Raw genomic sequence first — 27,076 nt, 5'->3', positions numbered from 1 at the left:
GGTGGTGTGTTTTGGGGTGTCTGTGGCCTTATTATGATTTTAGGCAGCCTCTCTGCTAATGGGTGGGGTTGTGTTCCTGTTTTGCTAGTTGTTTGGCATAGGTTGTCCAGCACTGTGGCTTGCTGGTCGTTGAGTGAAGCTGGGTGCTGGTGTTAAGATGGAGGTCTCTGGGATATTTCCACCGTTTAATATTATGTGGAGCTGGGAGGTCTCTTGTTGACCAGTGTCCTGAAGTTGGCTCTCCTACCTCAGAGGCAGAGCCCTGACTCCTGGCTGGAGCACCAAGAGCCTTTCATCCACACAGCTCAGAATAAAAGGGAGAAAAAGTAGGGAGAATTAGTAGAAGTATGAGTAAAGAAAGAAGGAAAGGAGGAAAGGAAGGAAGGAAGAAAGAAGCAAAGAAGGAAAGAAAGGAGGGAGGGAGGGAGGGAGGGAGGAAGGAAGGAAGGAGGGAAAGAAGGAAAAAAGACAGAAAGAAAGATGATACAGTAAAAATAAAATAAAGTATAATATAGTTATTGAATTAAAAAATATTTAGAAAAAAAAAAAAAAAAGGGACGGATAGAACCTTAGGACAAATGTTGGAAGCAAAGCTATACAGAGAAAATCTTACACAGAAGCATACACATACACCTTCACAAAAAGAGGTAAAGGGGGATAAATCATAAATCCTGCTCCCTGAGACCACCTCCTCAATTTGGGGTGATTCGTTGTCTAAAGGAGGGAAGGAAGGAAGGAAAGAAAGAAAGAACGAAGGTAAAGTATAATAAAGTTATTACAATTAAACTTAATTATTAAGAAAAGAATTTTTAAAAAAAAGTCATGGACGGATAGAGCCCTAGGACAAATGGTGGAAGCAAGAGTATACAGACAGGATCTCACACAGAAGCATACACGTACACATTCACAAAAAGAGGAAAAGGGAAAAAAATCATAGATCTCGCTCCTAAATTCCACCTCTTCAATTTGGGATCATTCCTTGTCTATTCAGGTATTCCACAGATGCAGGGTATATCAAGTTGATTGTGGAGCTTTAATCCGCTGCTTCTGTGGTTGCTGGGAGAGATTTCCCTTTCTCTTCTTTGTTCTCACAGCTCACAGGAGCTCAGCTTTGGATTTGGCCCTGCCTCTGCGTGTAGGTCGCTGGAGGGCGTCTGTTTTTTCGCTCAGACAGGACGGGGTTAAAGGAGCCGCTGATTCGGGGCCTCCGGCTCACTCAGGCCGGGGGTTGGGGGATGGGGGTAGGAGGGGCACTACGTGCGGGGCGGGCCTGCGGCTGCAGAGGCAGCGTGACGTTGCGGCAGAGGCCGGCGTGATGTTGCACCAGCCTGAGACCCGCCGTGCGTACTCCCGGGGAAGTTGTCCCTGGATCCCGGGAACCTGGCAGTGGCGGGCTGCACAGGCTCCGCGGAAGAGGGGTGTGGAGAGTGACCTGTGCTCGCACACAGGCCCCTTGGTGGCGGCAGCAGCAGCCTTAGCGTCTCCCGCCCGTCTCTGGGGTCTGCGGTTTTAGCCGCGGCTCGCGCCCGTCTCTGGGGTTTGCGCTTTCAGCCGCGGCTCGCGCCCGTCTCGGGGGCTCGCGCCCGTCTCTGGGGTTCGCGCTTTTAGCCGCGGCTCGCGCCCGTCTCTGGAGTTCCTTTAAGCAGCGCTCTTAAACCCCTCTCCTCGCGCACCAGGAAACAAAGAGGGAAGAAAAAGTCTCTTGCCTCTTCGGCCGGTGCAGGCTTTTCCCCGAACTCCCTCCCGGCTAGTCGTGGTGCACTAACCCCTTCAGGCTATGTTCAAGCCGCCAACCCCAGTCCTCTCCCTGAGCTCCGTCCAAAACCAAAACCCGAGCCTCAGCTCGCAGCCCCGCCCGCCCCGGCGGGTGAGCAGACAAGCCACTCGGGCTGGTGAGTGCCGGTCAGCACTGATCGTCTGTGCAGGAATCTCCCCGCTTTGCCCTCCGCACCCGTCGCTGTGCACTACTCCGCGGTCCCGAAACTCCCCCCTCTGCCTCCCGCAGTCTCCGCCCGCGGAGGGGCTTCCTAGTGTGTGGAAACTTTTTCCTCCTTCACAGCTCCCTCCCACTGGTGCAGGTGCCGTCCTTATTCTTTTGTCTCTGTTTTTTCTTTTGCCCTACCCAGTTACGTGGGGAGTTTCTTGCCTTTTGGGAGGTCTGAGGTCTTCTGCCAGCCTTCAGTAGGAGTTCTGTAGGAGTTTGTTCCACGTGTGGATGTATTTCTGGTGTATCCGTGGGGAGGAAGGCGATCTCCGCGTCTTACTCTTCCGCCATCTTCAAGGTCCCCCCTTTCTGAGATTTCCTAGCTCTCTTCTCCTTCCCAGATTTTATCTGGACCTTCTATTTCCACCATCTCTGTTTCACATGTCCTGCTTGATTTTGATTCTGTTCCCAGCAGTTTCTCCTCAATGTGGGCTCTCTCCTGTGGGTTGTCCTTCAATCAACGATTGTTAACCTGGAGTTGTTACGGACCCTTTCCAGTCGGGCTCGAACAAGGGTCCTCTTGCTCAGTGTCACTGGAGCCAAGAGAATGCAACTGAGTTTGGCTCAGAAGCAAAGGAAAGCTTTCTTCTTTGACCAAAGATGAAAACGTGCGAGCTCCGGCTCTAGAGCGCAGGCTCTGTATATCTTCTTTAGTGAAATGTCTATTTACGTTTTCTGCCCACATTTTGACTGGGTTGTTTTTTTAATATTGAGCTGCAGGAGCTGCTTATATATTTTGGAGATTAATCCTTTGTCCGTTGATTCGTTTGCAAATATTTTCTCCCATTCTGAGGGTTGTCTTTTTGTCTTGTTTGTAGTTTCCTTTGCTGTGCAAAAGCTTTCAATTTTCACTAGGTCCCATTTGTTTATTTTTGTTTTTATTTCCATTACTCTAGGAGGTGGGTCAGAAAAGATCTTGCTGTGATTTATGTCAAAGAGTGTTATTCCTATGTTTTCCTCTAAGAGTTTTATAGTGTCCGGTCTTACATTTAGGTCTTTAATCCATTTTTTTTTTTTTTTTTTTTTTTGCGGTATGCGGGCCTCTCACTGTTGTGGCCTCTCCCATTGCGGAGCACAGGCTCCGGACATGCAGGCTCAGTGGCCATGGCGCATGGGCCCAGCATCTCCGCGGCATGTGGGATCTTCCCGGACCGGGACACGAACCAGTGTCCCCTGCATCGGCAGGCGGACTCTCAACCACTGCGCCACCAGGGAAGCCCTTTAATCCACTTTTGAGTTTTATTTTTGTGTATGGTATTAGGGAGTGTTCTAATTTCATTCTTTTACGTGTAGCTGCCAGTTTTCCCAGCACCACTTACTGAAGTGACTGTCTTTTCTCCATTGTATATCCTTGCCTCTTTTGTCACAGATTAGTTGACCATAGGTGCATGGGTTTATCTCTGGGCTTTCTATCCTGTTCCATTGATCTATATTTCTGATTTTGTGCCAGTACCATATTGTCTTGATTACTGTAGCTTTGTAGTATAGTCTGAAGTCAGGGAGGCTGATTCCTCCAACTCCAGTTTTTTTCCCCTCAGGGTCACTTTGGCTATTCGGGTCTTTGTCTCTACATAAAAAATTTAAGATTTTTTTGTTCTAGTTGTGTAAAAAATGCCATTGGTAATTTTATAGGGATTGCCTTGAATCTGTACATTGCTTTGGGTAGTATAGTCATTATCACACTATTGATTCTTCCAATCCAAGAACATGATATATCTCTCCATCTGTTTGTGTCATCTTTGATTTCTTTCATCAGTGTTTTATAGTTCTGAGTACAGGTCTTTTACCTCCTCAGGTAGATTTATTCCTAGGTATTGGGGATTGTTTCCTTAATTTCTCTTTCTAATCTTTCATTGATCTTGCATTATAGGAATGCAAGAGACTTCTGTGCATTAATTTTGTATCCTGCAACTTTACCAAATTCATTCATTATCTCTAGTAGTTTTCTGGTGGCATCTTTAGGATTATCAATGTATAGTATCATGTCATCTGCAAACAGTGATAGTTTTACTTCTTCTTTTCCAATTTGTATTCCTTTTATTTCTTTTTTCTTCTCTGATTGCTGTGGCTAAGACTTCCAAAACTATGTTGAATAATAGTGGTGAGAGTGGACATCCTTGTCTTGTTTCTGATCTTAAAGGAAATGCTTTCACTTTTTCACATTTGAGAATGATGTTTGCTGTGGGTTTGTCATATATGGCCTTTATTATGTTGAGGTAGGTTCCCTCAATGCCCACTTTCTGGAGAGTTTTTATCATAAATGGGTGTTGAATTTTGACAAAAGCTTTCTGTGCATCTATTGAGATGATCATATGGTTTTTATTCTTCAATTTGTTAATATGGTGTTTCACATTGAGTGATTTGCATATTTTTAAGGAATCTTTGCATCCCTGGGATAAATCCCACTTGCTCATGGTGTATGATCCTTTTATTGTGTTGTTGGCTTCTGTTTGCTAGTGTTTTTTGAGAATTTTTGCATCTATATTCATCAGTGATATTGGTCTGTAATTTTCTTTTTCTGTAGTATCTTTGTCTGGTTTTGGTATCAGGGTGATGGTGGCCTAATAGAATGAGTTTGGGAGTTCCTTCCTCTGTAATTTTTTGGAAGAGTTTGAGAAGGATGGGTGTTAGCTCATCTCTATATGTTTGATAGAATTCACCTGTGAAGTGATCTGGTCCTGGGCTTTTGTTAGTTGGAAGATTTTAAATCACAGTTTCAATTTCATTACTTGTGATTGGTCTGTTCATATTTCTATTTCTTCCTGGTTCAGTCTTGGAAGGTTAAACCTTTATAAGAATTGTTTCAGTTTCTTCCAGGCTGTCCATTTTATTGGCATAGAATTGCTTGTAGTAGTCTCTTATGATGCTTTGTATTTCTGTGGTGTCTGTTGTAACTTCTCCTTTTTCATTTGTAATTTTATTGATTTGAGTCCTCCCCCTCTTTTCCTTGATGAGTCTGGCTAAAGGTTTATCAATTTTGTTTATCTTCTCAATGAACCAGCTTTTAGTTTTATTGATCTTTACAATTGTTTTCTTTGTTTCTATTTCATTTATTTCTGCTCTGATCTTTATGATTTCTTTCCTTCTACTAACTTCGGGTTTTGTTTGTTCTTCTTTCTCTAGTTCCTGTAGGTGTAAGGTTTGATTGTTCATTTGAGATTTTTCTTACTTCTTGAGGTAGGATTGTATTGCTATAAACTTCCCTCTTAGAACTGCTTTTGCTGCATCCCATAGGTTTTGGATCATCGTGTTTTCATTGTCACTTGTCTCTAGGTATTTTTTTATTTCCTCTTTGATTTCTCTTGGTTATTTAGTAACATATTGTTTAGTCTTCATGTGTCTTTGCTTTTTATGTTTTCTTCCCCTGTAATTGACTTCTAATCTCATATCATTTTGATTGGAAAGGATGCTTGATATGATTTCAGTTTTCTTAAATTTACTGAGGCTTGATTTGTGACCCATGATGTGATCTATCCTGGAGAATTTTCCATGTGCACTTGAGTAGAAAGTGTAATCTGCTGTTTTCAGATGGAATGTCCTATAAATATCAATTAAGTCTATCTTGCCTGTTGTGTCTTTTAAAGCTTGAGTTTCCTTATTAATTTTCTGTCTGGATGATCTGTCCATTGGTGTAAGTAAGGTGTTGAAGTCCCCCACTATGATTGTGTTACTGTTTATTTCCTCTTTTATAGCTGTTAGCAGTTGCCTTATGTATTGAGGTGCTCCTATGTTGGGTGCATATATATTTACAATTGTTATAACGTCTTCTTGGATTGATCCCTTGACCACTGTGTAGTGTCCTTCCTTGTCTCTTGGAACATTCTTTATTTTAAAGTTTATTTGATCAGATATGAGTATTGCTCCTCCAGCTTTCTTTTGATTTCCATTTGCATGGAATATCTTTTTCCATCTCCTCACTTTCAGTCTGTATGTGTCCGTAGGTCTGAAGTGGGTCTCTTGTAGACAGCATATATGTGGGTCTTGTTTTTGTATCCATGCAGTGAGTCTATGTCTTTTGGTTGGAGCATTTAATCCATTCACATTTAAGGTAATTATCGATATGTATGTTCCTATTACCATTTTCTTAACTGTTTTGTGTATGTTTTTGTAGGTCCTTTTCTTCTCTTGTGTTTTCCACTTAGAGAAGTTCCTTTACATTTGTTTGTAGAGCTGGTTTGGTGGTGGTGAATTCTCTTAGCTTTGGCTTGTCTGTAAAGCTTTTGATTTCTCCCATTGAATCTGAATGAGATACTTGCTGGGGTAGAGCAATCTTGGTTGTAGCTTCTTCCCTTTATCTCTTTAAATATATTGTGCCACTCCCTTCTGGCTTGTAGAGTTTCTGCTGTTAACCTTATGGGAGATCCCTTTTATGTTACTTGACGTTTTTCCCTTGTTGCTTTTAATAATTTTTCTTTGTCTTTGTTTTTTGTCAAATTGATTACTATGTGTCTCAGCATATTTCTCCTTGGGTTTATCCTGCCTGGGACTCTGTGCTTCCTGGACTTGTGTGGCTATTTCCTTTCCCATGTTAGGGAAGTTTTTGACTATAATCTCTTCAAATATTTTCTCGGTTTCTTTCTCTCTCTCTTCTCCTTCTAGAACCCCTATAATGCAAATGTTTGTGCATCTAATGTTGTCCCAGAGGTCTCTTAGGCGGTCTTCATTTCTTTTCATTCTTTTTTCTTTATTCTGTTCTGTAGCAGTAAATTCCACCATTCTGTCTTCCAAGTCACTTATCTGTTCTTCTGCCTCAGTTATTCTGCTATTGATTCCTTCTATTATATTTTTCATTTCAATTATTGCATTGTTCATTTCTTTTCTTTTGTTCTTTAATTCTTCTAGGTGTTTTTTCTTTCATTCTTCTAGGTCTTTGTTAAACATTTCTTCCTTCTTCTTGATCTTTGCCTCCATTCTCTTTCTGAGGTTCTGGATCATCTTCACTATCATTATTCTCAATTCTTTTTCTGGAAGGTTGCCTATCTCCACTTCATTTAGTTGTTTTTCTGGGGTTTTATCTTGTTCCTTCATGTGGTACATAGTCCTCTGCCTTTTCATTTTGTCTATCTTTCTGTGAATGTGGTTTTCGTTCCACAGCCTGCACAATTGTAGTTCTTCTTGCTTCTGCTGTCTGCCCTCTGGTGGATGAGGCTATCTAAGAGGTTTCTGCAAGTTTTCTGATGGGAGGGACTGGTGGTGGGTAGAGCTGACTGTGCTCTGGTGGGCTGGAGCCTCAGTAAACTTTAATCCTCTTGACTGCTGATGGGTGGGGCTGGGTTTTGGTGTTTTGGCCTGAAGCAACCCAAACACTGAAGCCTACTGGGCTCTTCTCTTGTTGGGGCTAATGGTGGACTCTGGGAGGGCTCACGCCAAGGAGTACTTCCCAGAACTTATGCTGCCAGGGTCCTTGTCCCCCACGGTGAGCCACAGCCACCCCCCACCTCTGCAGGAGGACCCTCTAGCACTAGGTCTGATTCAGGATCCCCTAGGGTCACTGCTCCTTCTCCTGGGTCCATTACGCACACTACTTTTTGTGTTGCCCTCCAAGAGTGGGAGTCTCTGTTTCCCCCAGTCCTGTCAAAGTCCTGCCAATCAAATACCGCTAGCCTTCAAAGTCTGATTTCTCTGGGAATTCTCCTCCTGTTGCCGGACCCCAGGGTTGGGAAGCCTGACATGGGACTCAGAACCTTCACTCCAGTGGTGGACTTTTGTGGTATAATTGTTCTCCAGTTTGTGTGTTACGCACCCAGCAGTTATGGGATTTGATTTTATTGTGATTGCTCCCCTCCTACCATCTCATTGCAGCGTCTCCTTTGTCTTTGGATGTGAGGTATCTTTTTTGGTGAGTTCCAGTGTCTTCCTGTTGATGATTGTTCAGCAGTTAGTTGTGATTCCAGTGCTCTCACAAGAGGGAGTGAGTGCACGTCCTTCTACTCCACCATCTTGAACCAATCTCCATGCTTCTCCATCCAACACGGGAGCTGTGGGTGGAGTTTCTATCCCAGCTCACAGCATGAAAGCCTTGGTCCATCTGTGTCATGCAAAGTCAAACCTCTCTTGAAGTGATTTGTTTATAGTGTCATTTGATGGAGTGGAATGTTCTGTAACTCATTCGAACTATTACAGAAGCTTTGCTAAAAGGTCACCACTGCTTTTTAGTGTTTCCCAATCTGGGCACCATCTGGAAGCTTGATAAAGATAAGGTTTTCCCCTGGCTTCTTCCATACCAACTAGATCCAATTAGCAAAGTGTTACTTTTGCAGAGAAATTTGTGTTCATGTTAGGAGAGAGAGAGACAGACAGGCAGACATACAGGACAGACAGAGAGATAAAGAGAGACAGAGACAACTCAAATAAATTCCAGTTAGTTGCCCAATAGTGTGCAAGCCCACTTAGCACCAAATTGGAGTGCTTATGCCAGAGGACAGTAGTATTTAATAAGCCTGAATGAGGAAGGGGGTCAGAATTGAAAAGTGGAATAGCATTTACTTTTAAATGTCATTTTTGAATCAATATGTTCTTCAAGTGTAGTCTTGAGAGGCAACTCTAAAGGAACTTGAATTTCCCCCATGTACTCCAAATTTAATAGGAAAATGACCACTCAGTCGTTAAAGTAGTAAAAGCGATGCTAAACATTCAGTCTGCATGGCACCAACAACATTCAAGTTGTTATAACTTTACAGTTTTAGTCTAGGCCTATCATTGGCTTGCTTGCTTTCTGCCCTTCTCCTGATGAAACAAAAGTCTTGAATTTTCCAAACCTCAAAACTCAGCTGTAAAACTGTAGGAGACCAGCAAGCGGAAAAAGAAAATTTCCTTTAAAGATGTTTGGTTGCCGCTGGCCAGGCCTGCACTCTCCCTTGAAACATTAACTATGGCTTTTGACACTTGTCCTTGGAAAAAGTCCAAATGTGGCAAATGGTAGAGGCAACATTTCTTTACCCTCCTGCCTGGAACTCCCCATGATACGGATGAGTTCTAGCTGGTGTTTCATGGGTAACAAGGAGTCCACCTACAGCCCACCACCCTTGCCCCCATCTGCAGATGAAATCAGCAAACACATAATAAGATCTACTGAACTAAAAAATCAAAACCCTCTTATTTGGTTGGAACTCCTGAAAGGGTCTGGACCAAAGAGGCTGCACAATAGCAACTAAAATACAGGCTCTTTGCTGTTAAAACTATTCTAAGAAGTGTGTGTGTGTATTTGCAGCAGGATACTTAGGGGAAGAGAAAACTAAACTCTGGAACCATAGTTTTGTCTCTGCAGAGACATTAAAAGCACAACAATCATGTCTCCCTTGGCTCAATGAAATTGGTTTGGAAACCAAAACTGTCCTTAGAAAGGAGAAGAAATCTATTCATATTTCTTTGGAGGCAAGGAGGGAGGTCTTTCTGGCAAAGTCTTTAGGCTCCATTCAGGTCCAGGAAACTCAATCCTCAAGTTCAAAGCTCGTCTCGTCGTAGAGTTCAGGGCGTGCTGACTTCCTGTTCCGGGAATATTTCACATGCAGGAGGTCACCCATCTCATCCAGAGCTTCCAAAACCTGCAAAGAGATTCCTTCCATCAGTTCTCTTTAAACCCCCAAGTGGCCTTGCTCTCTGGGGGGCTCACAGAGAACCACACTCTTCTTTTGCCAGCTTATTCGATTTTAAAGAAAAGGAGAAAGATCCAAATCATTAAGCTGTGGTTCATAAGTCAGCCCTAGAGGAATGTTAGAGGCTAATGCATTTTATTTTCATATTCTTTAATAGTCTAACTCCACATTACGAATCTTTAGTTTATTTTGGGGGTGAGAGGAGAGGAATAAAATCATCTGATCCATGCTTACCCTTGAAGGATTTATTTTAAAGTTTAATGACATATATAAACTTGTGGAAGAAAAAGAAAACTTCGCAGATTACATTTGTGTTAATTCTTCATGACACAGCAAACCAACCTGGCCAGGAAGAAAACGGAACATTATGGGAGCTAATTAGGTTCCTCCTCTCTCTCCCATTCTTCTGCTGCCCCCCTCCTCCCACCCTCAACTTTTAAATACTCATCTCTATGCTCCATAGAATAATAGATTTTAAAACCACAAGACACCAAGAACTCATCTGTTTTAATTCTCTCAATCCAGGCAGGTAAATGTATCCCCAAGTTTACAAATGAAACAACTGAGATCCAGAATATACAAAATGTAAGTTTTTCCTTCCAGTCTATCACTAATCCTACTGAATTGGGCATGCCTTTTTAACCTTTTGGGCCTGTTTTTCTCAACCAGTCAAAAGAAAAGGGAAATGATATTAGAGTCCAATGTTTTGAAAAAGGTAAAGTGAGAATCGTTACCATCAGAATGAATGACTCATGGGGCTTATGGATTTTCTCCGTTGGGAAATCTTTCAAACTGACATTAGTTAAGATCCCTACCAAGATGTTAAGAATAGTTTATTTCTGGGTGGTAGGATTATGGGTAATTAAAATTTTCTTTTTACTTCAATTTATTTTCTTAATTTTTATACCAAATATAAGCCCTAGGAAAAAGTATCAGGCTTTACATTTTAAGTGGCATCAATCTGGGGTAGTTTCTGTTGCTTTTCCTGAAGGTGGGGGATGGAGTAGCTCTGTGGCTTTGAAAGTGAAGGACCCACACACCTGGGGGAGAAGTACCACAATTCATGAAGGATGTGGGAGGAAAACGTAGGATTTTGATTCATTTTAATCTCAACCTTTTAAAAAATTAAAAAAAATTTTTTTAATACAATTTTAAAGGTTACTTTCCATTTACAGTTATTACAATGGATCAGCTATATTCCCTGTGTTGTGTACAATACATCCTTGAGCCTATCTTATACCCAATAGTTTGTGCCTCTTGCTGCCCAACCCTTATGTTACCCCTCCCACCCTCCCCACTGGTAACAAGTAGTTTGCTCTCTATGTCTGTGTCTGCTTCTTTTTTATTATATTAACTAGTTTGTTGTATTTTTTATATTCTACACATAAGCAATGTCATACAGTACTTGTCTTTCTCTGTCTGACTTATTTTACTTGGCATAATGCCCTCCAAGTCCATCCATGTTGCTGCAAATGGCAAAATTTCATTCTTTTTTATGGTTGAGTTATATTCCATTGAAAATACATACCACATCTTCTTTACCCATTCATCTATTGATGGACACTTAAGTTGCTTCCATATCTTGGCTATTGTAAGTAACACTGCTATGAACATTGGGGTGCATGTATCTTTTTGAAATAGTGTTCTTGTTTTTTTCATATATATACCCAGGAATGGAATTGCTGGATCATATGGCAGTTCTATTTTTAGTTTTTTGAGAAACCTCCATACTGTTTTCCACAGTGGCTGCATCAATATACATTCCCACCCACAGTGTACGAGGGTTCCCTTTTCTCCACATCCTTGCCAACATTTGTAATTTGTGTTCTTTTTGATGATAGCCATTCCGACAGGGGTGAGGTGGTATCTCAACATTTTTAACTTCTTTTTTTGTGTCTGTTATAAAATGTACATAATATATTGGTAATGCATGTATTATTTCTAAATGGATTTATGTTGAGGCCCACTAATCAACTACCTGAAACACACCAGTACTCAAACAAAGTCGGCTTTATTCAGCTTGCTGCAGCAGGGAATATGCACTCCAGAAGGACCATCTTCGTAACAGGGAGTTGGGAAGGGCTACGTATCACATCTGGACTAGTGCACGAGATGATTCTAAGGAAGCAGGGGCCAGTTCTGGCTTGGAGGCTGTCGAGAAGCTGGAGCAGCTCAGTGTTGTTTATACATAGACTTATCTAGAAGGCGGGAGGATTATAGCAAGGCTAGAGCTCTCCTTGGTAACGGAGCAGCTGCCACTCATGTTAGAAGAGGGACCTTTTAAGTCATTTTCTATTTGTAAAGTGTCCTCCTTTTTGTCTTCTTCCAAACATGGTCACTGAATAGACTTCTCTAATATTGTATATTTTCTGCGACTGTCATTTATGTTCAGTTGCTACCTTAATGCCCTGACTGTTCAAGGGGTCATTTTTCACTTCTCTTAGAGTAAGAAACTTGCTCAAAATTTTGTATTGATTTGACGATCTCAAAAGTTTAGAGGCATTTGTCTAGATGAGTTTTCCGTGCTCCTTCCAAACCAAGTATTCCGCAGGAATTAACTCATGAAAACAATCACAAGGTCTGATATCTGTTGAACTGGGTATTCGTGAGTGCCTCCATGCCGTTTGGATCAGAAAAAAGATGCAAATTGACCCAAGCTGTGCATCCCCTCCTGCCGTCTCTGGAGCGTGCTTCTGAGCACATCCTCTTCTCCCCATGCCTGCAGTGCCCCTCTCTTCGCTCCCTTTTCCCTTGATGTGTAAACATGCTCAAGTCTTCCCCCACTTTCAAGGGCTTTTTCTAAACCTATTTTTTTTGCCTTTACACACTGCTCAAAAGACTTGCCTACCATTTCTTACAACCCACTCATTACATTTAGAAGAAACAATTTGTTAAAATTAATATTCTCTAAAATATACTCATTTTAGAGAATCTGGACAATATATAGAAAAAAACAGCAAAGTTCTCCCATCATCTCAAAATCTAGAGTTAGCTCAGTTATTAACATGTTATCTAATAAATTGTTATTGTGTACCTACTATGTTCTATACATTGGTTTAAGTCCTAGAATATAATGGTGATGCAGAAAGATATGGACCCGTGTGAGCGGCTGTGTGTAATTCGAGCTCAAAGTATCCCTTCAATTTTTTAATTCTTTGTATTCTTATTTCTATTCCCTGCACTCCCCTAAAACTCTCTTTTCTGAGCAACAGCAAGGTCCTACTAACTGCTAAGCCAATGGTTTCTTCTCATCTCTCACCCCACTTGGATATTCTGCTGTTTTGTAGAGACATTTTTAAAAATTAATTTTTATCGGAGTATAGTTGATTTACAATGTTATGTTTGTTTCAGGTGTACAGCAAAGTGAATCAGTTATACATGTACATATATCCACTCTTTTTTAGATTCTATTCTCATATATTTTCTCATATGAGATTATATTCTCATTCTATTCTCATAACATTCTCAATGTTATGTTTGTTTCAGGTGTACAGCAAAGTGAATCAGTTATACATGTACATATATCCACTCTTTTTTAGATTCTATTCTCATATAGGTCGTACAGAGTATTGAATAAAGTTCCCTGTCCTATACAGTAGGTTCTTATTAGTTATATATTTTATACATAGTAGTGTGTATATGTCAATCCCAATCTCCCAATTTATCCCTCCCCCCACTTTCCCCTTTGGTAACCATAACTTTGTTTTCTACATCTGTGACTCTATTTCTGTTTTGTAAACAGGTTCATCAATAGAATATTAGCCATAAAAAAGAACAAAATAATGCCATCTGCAGTGACGTGGATGGACCTAGAGATTGTCATACTGAGTGAAGTAAGTCAGACAAGAAAGACAAATATCATATGGTATCGCTTACACGTAGAATCTAAAAAAATTGCAGGGACATTTGATCCTCCCCGTCCTTGAAGCTTTTTCCTTTTTACTGTGTTGAGCACTACACTAGCTTATGACTTTTCCAATTGATCTAGCTCCATCTAAGCCCAGTTCCTCGTCTGTGATTCCTATATCCAACCAGGGATGTAGGGGGAGTCTGCGCTTGGCCCATTCACTTATATTTGGACAATTATATTTTCTACCATTGACTTTAATGATCCCTTAGCTCCTCAGATTACAGCAGCTCCAGGCTTGCATACTCTCCTAAACTCCAGAATTGGATTTTATTTTCTTTAAATTTTATTGAAGTATAAATGACTCAGTTACACACCCACACACACCCACACATATTCTTTTTCATATTCTTTTCCATTATGGTTTGTCACAGGATATCGAATATAGTTCCCTGTGCTATACAGTAGGACCTTGATGTTTATCCATCCTATATATAATAGTTTGCTTTTTCACAGCTGGCCCATAGATTTGTAATCCCAACATGTCTAGAAGTGAGCTCGTTTTATTCCCCCAGTCCTGTTGGTGTTATGCTGTTCCTTGCCATATACCTTATCTCATATACGTGCTTAGTTTTGCCGTTCTTTATTTGCTAGAGGGCTAGAGACCTCGGATTATTCTTGATTCCCTCACCCCATATGTGCCCTGCATCCAATATTGGCCAAGTCTTGGCAGCTTCATGCATGCATAACGTCTATTCCTAGATCCATTTCTTTTGTTTCCGTTGCCCTTGACCTTGTCGTCTCTTGTTTTGTTCAAATAGCTCCATAATAACCCACTCCACCTTCATGCAGTTGTCTATATTTCTTTTTCGAGATGAATTTATTCTGTCTGATATTATTATGAAGTGCTTACTTATAGTATGTTCTCTTAGACTTTTTGCCCCAGGGTTTTGCATAGAGCAGACACCTGATAGTGTTTGCTAAACTGCGTTGATTTTATAAGACAGTTTCATCAACCCTAAACTGACTGACCTGGCTTGGTTCTCTGATATTATTCATTCACACAGAGATCGAAATCCAAGGACAATGAAATGTGGTTTTGAAATCCTTTACACCTCACGTAGGATGAGCTTATATGACAGATCTGTCTTTGTTGTTGGTTTTCCAACATGTGGCTTATTTGGGTCATATTTTCTTGTGATGGACGTGGTGGCTGTGAGCAGTGCCAGGATGCAGGCAGTCACTGCTGAAATAGCACGTGAGATCAGCGTCTGCCTTTAAGAACAAGCAAAGAGCAAGATGTCTGGCTACTCAGTGGGTCTTTGCTATGAAACCAAAACACCGACTTGACTCAAGTCTTCACTGAGCTGATTTCCTTTTCTATCTGCTGAGTTGATCACATTATTGGGCATTGTTAGGATACCCTTATTTTTTATTTTTATTTTTTAGCAGTGAGTGTTATTAGTGTTGTTTTCTTAAACCATCCAAGAGAAACCCAGGGAAACCCAAGCAAGCCCAGTAAAAGAACGTGCTCGGAATCCGAGGACCCCATCCTGTTGCTTCTGCTGGGCTGCGGAGTACTTACTGCGTCTAACATCTCCCGCGTATGTGCTGCTGAAACACAGAACCGAGCCCGGGCTTCTGCAAGGGGAGTAGCTGGAAATCCAACGACCACCACGCCGATTTTTCTCTTTAATAGATGCCTTGCAAAAGCCCTAAGGGAAATGTTAAAAAGGAGGTTAACTGAGAGATGACAAAATTACACTGCAAAAAGAAAAAAAAAAGGAATGTGGCTAATTGACTTTTATTTTTTTTAATTTATATTTATTTTGGCTGCACTGGGTCTTAGTTGTGGCATGCGGGATCTTTAGTTGCAGCATGTAGGCTTCTTAGTTGTGACATGTGGAATCTATTGGGTTGGCCAAAGAGTTCTTTAGGGTTTTTCCATAAGATGTAACGGAGAAACGTGAACGAATCTTTTTGCCAACCCAATAATTCCTCGACCAGGGCTGAACCCCGGCCCCCTGCATTGGGAGCTCAGAGTCTTACCCGCTGGACCAACAGGGAAGTCCCTACTTTTTTTTTTTTTTACGGTACGCGGGCCTCTCACTGTTGTGGCCTCTCCCACTGCAGAGCACAGGCTCCGGACATGCAGGCTCAGCGGCCATGGCTCACGGGCCCAGCCGCTCCGCGGCATGTGGTATCTTCCTGGACCGGGGCACGAACCTGCGTCCCCTGCATTGGCAGGCGGACTCTCAACCACCGCGCAACCAGGGACGCCCGTCCCTACTTTTTTAAAGTAAGTAGAAGATGACTGAAGAAATGAAACTTCTCTCAGATACAACCGATAAGGAAATGTGGCAGCCAGTCACTTGATGGTACCCATCCCTGAGTGTGTGTACTGTGGGGTATGGCGCACTCATTAGACAGTTACGTGCACAGAGTCTTTGACATTGAGCAGAAAATACTGGTGCATGTGACCCTGGTTTAACAAGTCTGCACATATGTAAAATCTTTTGTCTGCAGGGTTCCTAAGGAATAAAAACCATTACTCAATGCAATTACCTGAAGAAAGAGTATGTTAGATGCATACCTATATGCTTTAAAAACTTAATACTGATAATACGGTGTGGAAATTTTAAGAAGCCTCTACTTCGTGACTATAATTTCAGGATCAGGGTCAGAGGGTCTGCAGGAGCCAATCCCAAGCCATGTTATCTTTCCAGAGACAAAGATTTTATTTTCCATCAAGCCAAAGACAGGAAATAGCAAGGGTCTCCTCATTTGTTATGTGTATGTTCAGGGATAATAAACCCATTGACTGGATTAAGGAGGGATGGGGAAGGAGGGAGGGAGAGAAATGCACACACACAGAGGCTGGTCGGTAGAAGCAACCTGGAAACTGTAGGTCATAGAATTACAAAGCTCTTTGATACTGAGTAAAACCTTTTTAAGCTATGATTCCTTCCCCTTAACCGCTTCTAGCCTCTTTTTATTTCAGAGCTAATCTCAGTAACGATTCTAGAATACCCAGCTCTCAAAGTCTGTAAACTTCTTGCTCTGAGATCCAATGTCAGACCCAGGCATGTGCACCCCAGTGAGCCTTTTCCCCTTTGTGCTCCGTTGCTCCCCGCAGGAATCCTTAATCACTAATATGCTTTGCCCTCAAGTAGGATAAATGTCTCAGATCTGTTCTTAGCATTAAGAGGTTGCTGGTGTCTTATTTTAGGCTGGAAGCTGACAGCACCACAGAAACCTTGAGTCGTACGTAACTCAGGAAGAATCCGCGACACAGGGGTCTTTCATTCTCCTCCCGTTTAGCTGTCTGCCTTTTGGTTTCCTCGTGCAGAACGCAGGTTATCAAAGAAAGCAATGGAGATCGCAAGAACTACCAAACACACAGCCTCTCTGGCCCCCTGGCTTGGCCATGGCAAGATATAGCCTTTGATTTGGATTGCGAAGTTTACAAGGAGATGGAGCTTTCTAACTGAGGAAGCTTGAAAACAGCCATTCTTTCTTTTTCTCGATCACCCTATGGAAGGCTGCCCACGGAACTGCACAGGGTGAGAGCTCGTAATTGTCTGAGAAACAAGTCAAGTGCTTTTATTGCTAGAGTCCAAACCACCTGACCCATGATCGGGCCGGTTTTCGGAACTCCCCAAAGACCATTTTCACTGTCTGCACTCTTCTCTTTGTACCAGAGGAAGTAAGTTTTGCCAAAGAATGTAGAGCGAAATATATGACTGTTGATTCATTAGGCTAACCTGAGGCCTCCCCGGAGCAGTTCTAAGTTTAAAACTTACACTACTAAACCTAGCCTCCTTCAGCTAATGTATGCGATCGCCTCTGGGTTTGTATTCCCCAAAGCAAATTAGAGATGGCATAGGCTGAAAGACGCTAAACTATGTGAATAAGAATAATAATAATACAACATTAGCTTTGCATTGCATGCAGCATCCCTGCATTTTCTGCACCACCATCCTCCGAGTGTATGATGAGGCCTGAGGATGGAAAATGTCAACCCTGTACCAAATAGTAAATACAATATATTCTTGATTATTTAAGTGAATGTTTTATGGGTGAAATCGCATTATGCTAAACTCCATAGAAGATTCCAGTGGTAGAATTGCAAACAGGACTTTATCCAAAAGGATACCTGGCTGGAGATAATGTCTCCATTCTGTGGTAGGTGGAAATATGGAGTAATCACAGTTTTTTGAGAAAAATCAAAAGTTTTTAAATGAGCAAACTGAAACAAGTGCTCATACACTGGCTTAGCCAATTAACTCCATTTCAAAAGGTTCTCTGCCTTCAACTTTCCATTGAAGAAATATCAGTGCAGGAAACAGGATTGGGCAGCAGTAACTCCTGCCAACATTAGACAATATTAACCTTTGTAACTAACCTGTTCTATGTTTTCTTAACAACCCAAATAATTAGATTTTTTTCCCATTGTCATAATGGATGCCTTTTGATTCACCAGTGATGACATTAAAGAGGGTTAAATTATACTCGGCATTGCTTTAAAGAGATGTGTATTTTTCCCCTATGGGCTGTGTTGTGCGTTGAAGAGAGCACTGGTTTAGGAGGCAAATGCAACTGGTTTGAATTCTGGCCTCTAGTACCTACAATGTGAGTGACCCTGAGAAAGTAGGTTGACTTTGGGGTGTCTAGGTGTCTTCAGTTGTAAACCAGGGCTAAGCATCCCACCTTCAATGGGTGACAACTGGGTTTAAGAGCCTTTCTTAGCATATAAGTAACATCCAGCAATGTTAGCGCCTCCTTAGCCATGCAACCACGATGACTCAATCTTATACTCTGTTGAAACGAACAATTATCATCATTGTAGCTGTAGTAGTAGTAGTAATAATGATGTCTACCACTGATTGAGTGCTTAGTCAATTACTATTTGAAGTGCTTTATATACATTATTAATACTATTAATAATAACAGCCAACACTGAGTAGCTCTTATGTTAAGACATGACATGCCAAATGCTGATAGACTTCATCTTGTTTAATCTTCAAATGATCTTAGGAAATAGGTCCTATTCTATCCCATTATCAATATGGGAAAAGTGGGGCTTCAGAAGGTTGGTTAACTTGCCCTAGATCCCCCAGCTAGGAAGAGGCAGAGTCAAATTTCTTTTTCATTCCAAACATCTCATTATACCTTAGAACATAAGTTTTCCAGGAAACTCCCTCTCAGTTTAATTTTCCTTTTTTTACATTAGCTTTGTCTAGTTAGGACTCCTGGCATATAAAGGAGGAGGGGAACTCTCTCTTTTGTTCTGTCATCGTGCACTTGAATTCTTGCATTGAAATGCATTTGTTTTTATTCTTCATGGACTCTTCTCATTGGATGGATTCATGTTCCCAGCCTGTTGAGGTTCTAATTCCAGCTTCCATCATCAAAGTCAGAAGTATCCAGCACACTCCCTACCACCACCCTCTGGTGTTGACACTCTCTAAAATGAAACAAGTTTACTATTGGTGTCTTCATTTGAGCTAATCATAAAATATTAGACAGGCATGGACTACATGTAGGGTCAGAACATACCGTTTCCCCAACCACTCTGAGTAAACGTGGGTTTTCTTTCCTGTCATCCAAGATCGGATGGTAAAGGGTTTGGGGTTATCTGCCAGTTGGAATCACCATTGTCACTCCTTCCTGCCATTAGCACAGAGAAGTATCCTATGACATTTCTGAAGCACACTGTCTTCTTGGCTACTCCAGGCATTGATTTCCTGATCCAGATCTATGAACAAAGGGCTGAGTGGTGGACGGCTGTGGTGCATGGGGCAACTCATGTGTGTGTTTTAACTGCTTATTATTTTGCTGTGGTGAAATGACCCAAAAGTGTACTCCAAAAAATCCATCTTTTAGGAACATATAACTCAGTCCTATCCGTCATGAGTTTTCAACTAATAGCTCCAGAACTTCTTTTCTATACTACGTCTAATACTCTGCCAATCTACTTCGACTGTTAAGAGAATCAAACGGAAAGTTCCAACAATGGGGTTGTGTTAAAGGAGTGTCAGGATGTCTAGAATCTGATAAACATTTGTTGAGAATTACTTTCTACCATGTGCTTCATCAGATACACAAACATTTTATACTAGAAAGGAGTTTAATTAACTTCCTTTTAACAACAGAGTTAATTATTCTCTAGCAGATTGGAGATGGCTCATGTATAAATTCATCTGTGCCATACTGAGAAAAGTCATTTTTCCTCTTTATGCAGTTTTTACTAATGCTCAACCTCAGAGTTGCAATCGATGGAAAACAACCCCAAATAAGCTTACAGGAGTGGTGTTAACATTTTTTGTTAAGAGCAAGAGCTTTGGAGTAAGCCTAGGTTTGGGTTTGCCTCTTGGTTTTGCTACTGCTTGACCGGTATGGCCTTGGGAAGCTATTTAACTGCTCTCAGCCTCAGTTTTCCCACACATGAGGGTGCCTTCTTTTGAGGATGGCTGTGAGAGTGCAATGGGAGAAAGCATAGAGCCTGGTAATGTTGCTTTTGAATGTTGGGAGAGATGGTGTTTTGAGGTTCTCCCTGAGAAAGATCTTGGGGGCAGGAAGAAGTGCAGGATCACCATCAATTTACAGCTGAGGCCTGAGATAAGTGACTCCACCCAATTCACAGAGCTTGGAAATGATGGGCCGCAGTACCTGGCTCCCTTCCCACAAGATCTGTGAAAAGGTCTTGCTGATGGGCAGGCAGGTAGCTTCTGAGAAGCTGGACAAGTGAATTCTGAACTCGGCGTCCCGCTCAAAGTGCAAAGCAATACCTATGCTGAAAGAGCCCCGTGGTGTCAAAAGCACCATCTCTGTCAGATCACCTTGGAGCTTAGGTGTTATTCTGGGAGTCCGCTGGATACTCACGCTACTTTAGCAGGCATGTAAAGGAGCAGGGGAACAACGGGAGATTCCTCATTGCCATAGATAATGAATCCCATTTCACTCAGTCTCTGTCTGAAGTATCTTGTGTTTTCTGCAAGTTGCTGTACTCTCTGCAACCCTGAAAGGAAACAGGCATGAAATCCATCAATTCCCACCCGGAAAAGGGAAGCAAAGGTCAGACTGTCTTGGCAAGTGTTCCTAAGTCTTTCTGCAGTCCTGCATTAAGAGTTGGAAGGGGGTCAAAGTAGGGTAGGGAAATATCTCCTGGTGAGCAGGTGTGGGCACTGGTGCCTGGGATCTGCCCTGAGTCTAGAAGGCAGGATCCGGGGGAATGGTGCTGCTGGGTACTGCTGGCAACCAAAGCCAGGCTAGGCTGCAGGGCAGTAGGGGAGCAGGAAGGGTGTCTAGCAAGAAGGAAGGAGATGAACTATCATTTACTAGACACCTATTGTGTGTGGATTCTGCTAAGTACTATAGGCACATTAGTTCAAGGGAAGAGAGTGTGACAAGAAGTCACACACACACACACACACACACACACACTCCACCCCATACCAGTTGTTGGTTGTGGCCTTTTAGCCAAGCTGAGCTGGCCCTTTAAGTAACCCTTCATCTAGGTCTCTAATCAAAGAAAGCTTCATCCAATCTGAATTTGAAGGGGTAGCATATCCTTGGACAGATAGATCCATTGGAGACTGGGACTATTTTGTGAGGCACTCAGTGGTGATAGAGTAATAGAGGAAAGGGAAGAGGGGGCCCTCTGCTTTCTCCAGACAGAAAAAATGACAGGGTTGGCCCCCAACAGAAGGTCAAGCAAGGTACATGTGCCCATTTCAAGGTTATCGGTACTTTAGCTCAAAAGCTTATCTTCTGTCTTAAGTGCGTATCCCAGTGGGAAGGTCACACACATTATGAGATGACCAAAGGGAACTGAAGAGTAGAAAGAGTTCTGGAGATATCTGTCTATTCAGTTCTGCCTCTAATCAGGTAAGTGAGTAAACTAGCCAAAGCTAGAGAGTGTTTGCTCAATAAGGAAGATTGAATAGGATTGGATATTTAAGTCCCTGAGAAATCAGTCCAATGTTTGCATTTGATGCAGCGCTGCCATTCAGCAGGAATTTGCTGATACAGCTGACCTCCATTCTTACTGGTCAGGCATCCATTCAAACTGATCAACTCTTACTCTACCAGTTATTCAATATTTTGAACATCACTCCCGAGTGTGTTTGTAACTCTTTAGATGGAAAATGGATAAAAATTTCAATAAACATGTCATCACAGTTTTCTAGTTTCTTCTTGGAGACATGGCCCCAGACCGTGCCTTGACAAAGGGTTGAGCAGTGGGTATCTCCTGCTCAGCATCCTTCCTCCAGGGGACCATGATGTTCAGGTAGAGTTGGCTCCACCTTTCCTCTTGGCTACAGGGGTATTGTGTGACCCAGATCTGGCCTATTGGAATACTCCACCCCCCTGATAATTGGGTCATTGATGGAACACAACCAGAGCCTACCAATCTTTCAAATCCACTGAGGAAGAAGTGTAAAAACAAGGTCATCTTCAAGCTACATCCTTGCCACCACGGAGGAAACCTGCTTGAGAATGATGCTGATTCAGAAGAAAGCCAAGGCACAAGACAGCAAGAGTCTTGATGGCATCATTGGAACTCTTGGGTCTGGCGGTGCCTAAGTGAGTCCATCCTTTGGACTTACCCTGCTGTGTGAACCATTACATTTATTTTTCTTACTGAAGCTACGTTGAGCTGAATTTCTACTGATATGTCAGTAGAATATGAGCTGATATGTCCTGAGTAATACAGGTGGCCAATAATTGGATGAGGTGACTTCTTAAGGACAATAGTAATATCAACAGCAATAATTATTGTAGCTCACAGATATGTAATGTCAACTTTGTTATAAGCACTTGGCATTTAATGATTTATTTAGTCCTCACAACAACTATATTGAGGTAGATGCTATAATCTCTTGTCATACATGAGGAGGAGACAAGTAACTTACCCAAGTTCACATAATTGGTAGGAAGCAGGGCCAGAATTTGAACCCAGGCAGTTGGTTCTGGAATCTGTGCTGTTAACCCTACAGTATGTTGCTCTGTCCAAGAGAAGCAATTGATGATGTCCACCCAGATAAAGGATGGTGGCCATCTCTTCTCCTCAAGCTCAGTAAAACTCATTTCTAACTGCTGTTATGATCATTGTTATACCAATTTTTTCTAGTAGAGCCAGTTGAGAGATTGAGGGCTGAACAAGATTTTGGTAGCCTCATGTGGTAAGGGCATGGGGTACAGCATCAAAGACTAGAGTCCAGGGCCTGCCACAAGGGAGGACCGGTGAACCCCTTCACTTTGGGGCCTGAAGGGCTGCTCCCAAGGAGTAACTATGAACCAGAAGTAGACAGGCCTTTACCCTTCCAAGGTGCTTTTAAAATCTAATCATCTGACATTTTTCACTGGGTTCTATCACTCCCCAAATACTTCAGATCTTCCGTTGAGAGTTTTACTTTGCTCATCAGATATAAATGGACTTGACTCCTGTGACATCTTAAATTTGTTAACAATGTATGCCTAGGAATGGTGGTTTCGTTGAGTGGAACACCAACCAAGGAGGAGGTTGTTGAATGCCTCAATTGTCCCTGCTTGTTTTCTGTTTCTACTCTTTACTCTTTCCCCAATCCTGGTTCTCCAGGAATATCCCTCCCCAGCTCTGCCAGTTCTCAGCAAGCGGACTGTGATGGAGAAAGTATCTGATTTATCGTACTCTCTCAGGAAAGCTGACCTGTCCACTATGTTGGCTACAGCCCATGGATGCAGGACATGCTTGACCCTAGGGAAGTCCATTCGAGTGTTGCCCAGGGAGCCATGAGTTGGTCTGTCATGAGAAGTTTGCCGAAGAGATCGTACATATGAATCAAACCAATAAGATTGTTTTGCTGGTAGAGTGTGAATGTAAAAAAATTTAGAGACAACCAACAATTGGAGGAAGACTAGAAATTGAGGGGGACTGAGAGAAAAGTGTATTATCAGAATCTATGAGATAGAGGAAGCCATTGGTCAGTAGAAGCTATGGTAGCCCGTGAAGAAGAGAAGTGGGCAGTGCAAGGTTGGTCAATAGCAACAGGGAGAGAAGAAACAGAAACGGGGAAGAGATTATAGGCTAATGGGGGAGACAGACATTAATCAAATAAATCACACAAATGAATATAAAGTTGCAACTCTGATGAGTGTGGTAAAGAATGCTATGTGGTGTTATGAGAGTCCATAGTAGAGAGTCCAAGTGTGAGGAAGTCAATATATGATGAGTGAGCTGAGATCTGAAGGATGGACAAATGTTAACAAGATAAAGAACCAGAGGAGAGAATTCCTGGCACAGGAAACAGATGCAATGCTACTGTAGTTTGTAGAAAACAGAGTGGCTGGGAACCAGCAAGATGTGGTTGAGTGTAGGGCAAGACGAGAATGGAACAATGAGTCAACTGTCGAAAAAAACCAGGAATACAGTGTTTAGAGAATCCAACACTGAATGGTTGATAAGAGAGAATGAGCTTAAAAGGGAGACAAACAGGAGAAATCAGAGAGGGAGAAGGTAAGTCAGGAGAAGAACTAGCGTTCATTAGAGTTATCAACATGGCAGTCATGGATAACCTTTTTCTGGGGGTTCCTGATTAGGACTTTCATTTTAAAGAAACAGGTAGTTGCAAGTATGGTTTACTTTAATTCATATGGGCTTTTAGTTTCCTACCCACCTCCTTAAAAATAAGATAAGTCCTCTCCCCTAAAATTCCAGATTTGCAACATGAATACAAGTAAAGGATTTGGAGAAGTGTAGACCATTTGCGTAAATTTTTTTTTAAATCGAGGTAGAGTTGTTTTACAATGTTGTGATACTTTCTACTGTACAGCAAAGTGAAATAGAGTTCCCTGTGCTATACAGCATGATCTTGTTAGTTATCTATTTTATACATATTAGTGAATATATGTCAATCCCAGTCTCCCAGTTCATCCCACCCCCCCAACCTCCCATTTGCATAAAGTTTGTTGCATAGACACAAGCCTCTTTTGTGCTTAAAAAAAAAAGAACAGTTTTGTAACATGCTGAAGTGTCCCTTGGAAACTTGTATGTGTACAGAGAGCAACCTATTTGAAGGACAGAACTAGCAGTGAGGAAGGAAAATATTTGTCATTACTTAAAAATAAAGCTATCATCCATACACTTTGAAACTGTGTGTGTTTAGGGAGATGAGAACGTAAGGAGTAGGGAGAGATTGGGGACCGGAGAAGGAAAAGAAAAGAGGGGATGTGTGTATGCATAAGGCTGATTCACTTCGCTGTGCGGCAGAAACTAACACAGCATTGCAAAGCAATTATACTCCAATTAGAAAGAAAAAAAAAAAACAGAAGAGGGGCTAGAGTATGACCTGTTTTAAAGAAGGCGATTCAGATACAAATGAACGTATTTACAAAACAGAAACAGACTTACAGATATTGAAAACAGACTTATGGTTACCAAAGAGGAAATGTTGGGGGGGGGGGTGAAGAATAAGCCAGGAGCTTGGGATGAACATGTACACACCACTATATAGAAGCAAAATAACCAACAAGGACCTACTGGATAGCACAGGAAACTCTACTCAATATTCCGTGATAACCTATATGAGAACAAAATCTAAAAAGAATGAATATATGTATAACTGAATCACTTTGCTGTACACCTGAAACTAGCACAACATTGTAAATCAACTCTACTCCGATAAAATTAAAAACAAACAAACAAAAGTAAAGAAGGTGATTCAAATGAAGGCACAGATATACATCCCAGCTACCAAAATGCATTCCATATGGCTTGTCCCCCGTGTGTTCAGCTCTTCTGTTGATTGTTAGTTGCACAATGAATAGATGAGTTCATCAGGCTGAGTCTGATGATTCCTAAATGATCCCCCTCACAGACTAGAAGGATTTCCTGGCCTGGAAATGCATGAATGACTTAAATTGCTTTTCCCAATGGCATTATCTTTGCACTTGCCCATAATGACTCATCCATCATTGGGCTGCCCGGCTACTTAATTGGCCCCGTCTGTCCTCTCTGCCTTGATTAACCCAAGTAACTGGGTCACTAGCTAATGTCATCATTTTACTGCTTCTAGATCCTTTGGAGAGCTGACCAAACAGATCAGAATATCGATCGCAGGGGCAGCTGACTCTTGAGAACTGAATGTTTAATTCTTGCCCTGTTTTCTTCCTCTTTGAACCATTTAGCACAGCATGGCTGACAAGCCATTATGACACACTTCGTGGTCACCATGTTTTCTCACATAGGGTCACTATAAATGCCTTGAGGTCTTTTGAGTTGGCCAAGACACAGCTCCTTTCAATTACTCTATTGCTCACTCTGGAAAATTGGAAACATTCTCCTCCTCTTGGAGGGCCTGGGGGCAGAGAGAAATTTGTACATATAAAACGCTACTCATCTACAGGATGTGGGTGATTTTATTAATTACGTTGTGCTTTGAGATCCTTGTTTGAAGAGCACTTTATACAAGTAGAAGGAATTTTTAGCACTTGTTCTTTCATACGGGGATGGCCACGCATGGCATGGGGACCGGGCAAGGCAGTGACCTTCCCTTTGCAATACACAAAGTCCCTAATTAGTTTCTGATTCTCCTTCCACCTATTATAATACATAGAAGTCAGGGAAGGCTCCGCACAGATACATAAGTGAAGGATCGGATCTCTTATGTAGAGTGCTGGAGAGTTTATACGAGTATCTTATTTTGCTGTATTCTGGGTTCTCTGGAAAAGGAACAAGCTTTGGAGTTAAATGGACTAGGAACCAAACTCCACCTGGACAACGTAAGGCTTCGAAACCTCAGTTTCACCTAGCGATACGTAAGCTTATCTCACAGGAAGATTGGGAGAAATAAAGGGTTAATGCAGGAACATGCTTAGTACTGTGTCTGGGAAAAAGGTACTTGAAAGGTTAGTTACATTTTTCTGTTAGCAATAGTTCTGGGTAGCCTCAGTGGCACCTTGAAATCATTTGGAGAGCTTGGCAAAATCCCATGCCCAGACTGTACCCCAGACCAATGAAATCAGCATCTCTGGTAATGAGATCAAGCATGAGTTTCGGATTTCACCAGGTGCAGCCAAGGAGACTCAGATGTCTCAGAAACAATGGCCATTACCAGTTCACCCGCAAGGCCATGCATGGCTGTGTTAGGTGCCTGACTGTGTCTTGGCTGAGTCATGCTCTTTGGTTGGACATGGAAAGTAAAAGATGGGCATATATCCTAGCCTCTTGTTTGGCAAGATGACATCCCAGCATTTACTGAGTGCTCGAGGTCTCCAATGGTATGTTTGTGGGATCACTTGCTCCCCTGACAGTTATCGGCTCCAAAGTGCTCACTCGACTTGAGACCAACCTCACTGTCAACCTCGCCCCTCTCATGAGGCTGGATAAAATCAGGGATGGACCCAGCTGGGCAGATGACCTGTAGGTTGCCATTCTACCCACTTGGATTTCTAGCTCTGCCAACTTGAGAGATGGACTAGGTTTAACCTTCTCTCCAATGTTATTAAAACAAAAACAGCTGGGGCAGGGGAAGGAAAACAAATAAAACCCAAAGTGTCACCACTACAAAGCCATGCCATCCCCAAATAAAAACAATCATCTGTGGCATTTCCAAAAATATGCTCAGATCAACTCAATCTCCAGAGGGCCAGAAGGAATTGTGGACA

At 42.0% G+C, this 27,076-nt stretch overlaps 1 protein-coding gene across 2 annotated transcripts in view; it reads right to left on the bottom strand.

Moving 5' to 3' along the window:
• Window positions 1-8,335: 8,335 nt before the first annotated feature.
• SPTLC3 (serine palmitoyltransferase long chain base subunit 3) overlaps window positions 8,336-27,076 on the bottom strand; it is a 125,840-nt gene continuing 107,099 nt past the window's right edge. The window contains exons 11-13 of one of the 2 annotated variants that reach the window (XM_032603781.1): window positions 20,312-20,447; window positions 15,012-15,141; window positions 8,336-9,528 (exon numbers count right to left, since the gene is read on the bottom strand). In XM_032603781.1, the coding sequence (XP_032459672.1) occupies window positions 9,415-9,528; window positions 15,012-15,141; window positions 20,312-20,447 (380 nt within the window). In that variant the 3' untranslated portion in view covers window positions 8,336-9,414. Of the gene's footprint in view, window positions 9,529-9,855; window positions 9,922-15,011; window positions 15,142-20,311; window positions 20,448-27,076 lie in introns of those variants that run through there. The other variant, XM_032603782.1, reaches the window with a different exon arrangement.

This window comes from Phocoena sinus, chromosome 15 (assembly GCF_008692025.1).
Source record: "Phocoena sinus isolate mPhoSin1 chromosome 15, mPhoSin1.pri, whole genome shotgun sequence".
NCBI classification, from domain to species: Eukaryota; Metazoa; Chordata; class Mammalia; order Artiodactyla; family Phocoenidae; genus Phocoena; species Phocoena sinus.
Note: the sequence above shows the minus strand (reverse complement) of the source record. Positions and strands in the feature narration are given on the sequence as shown.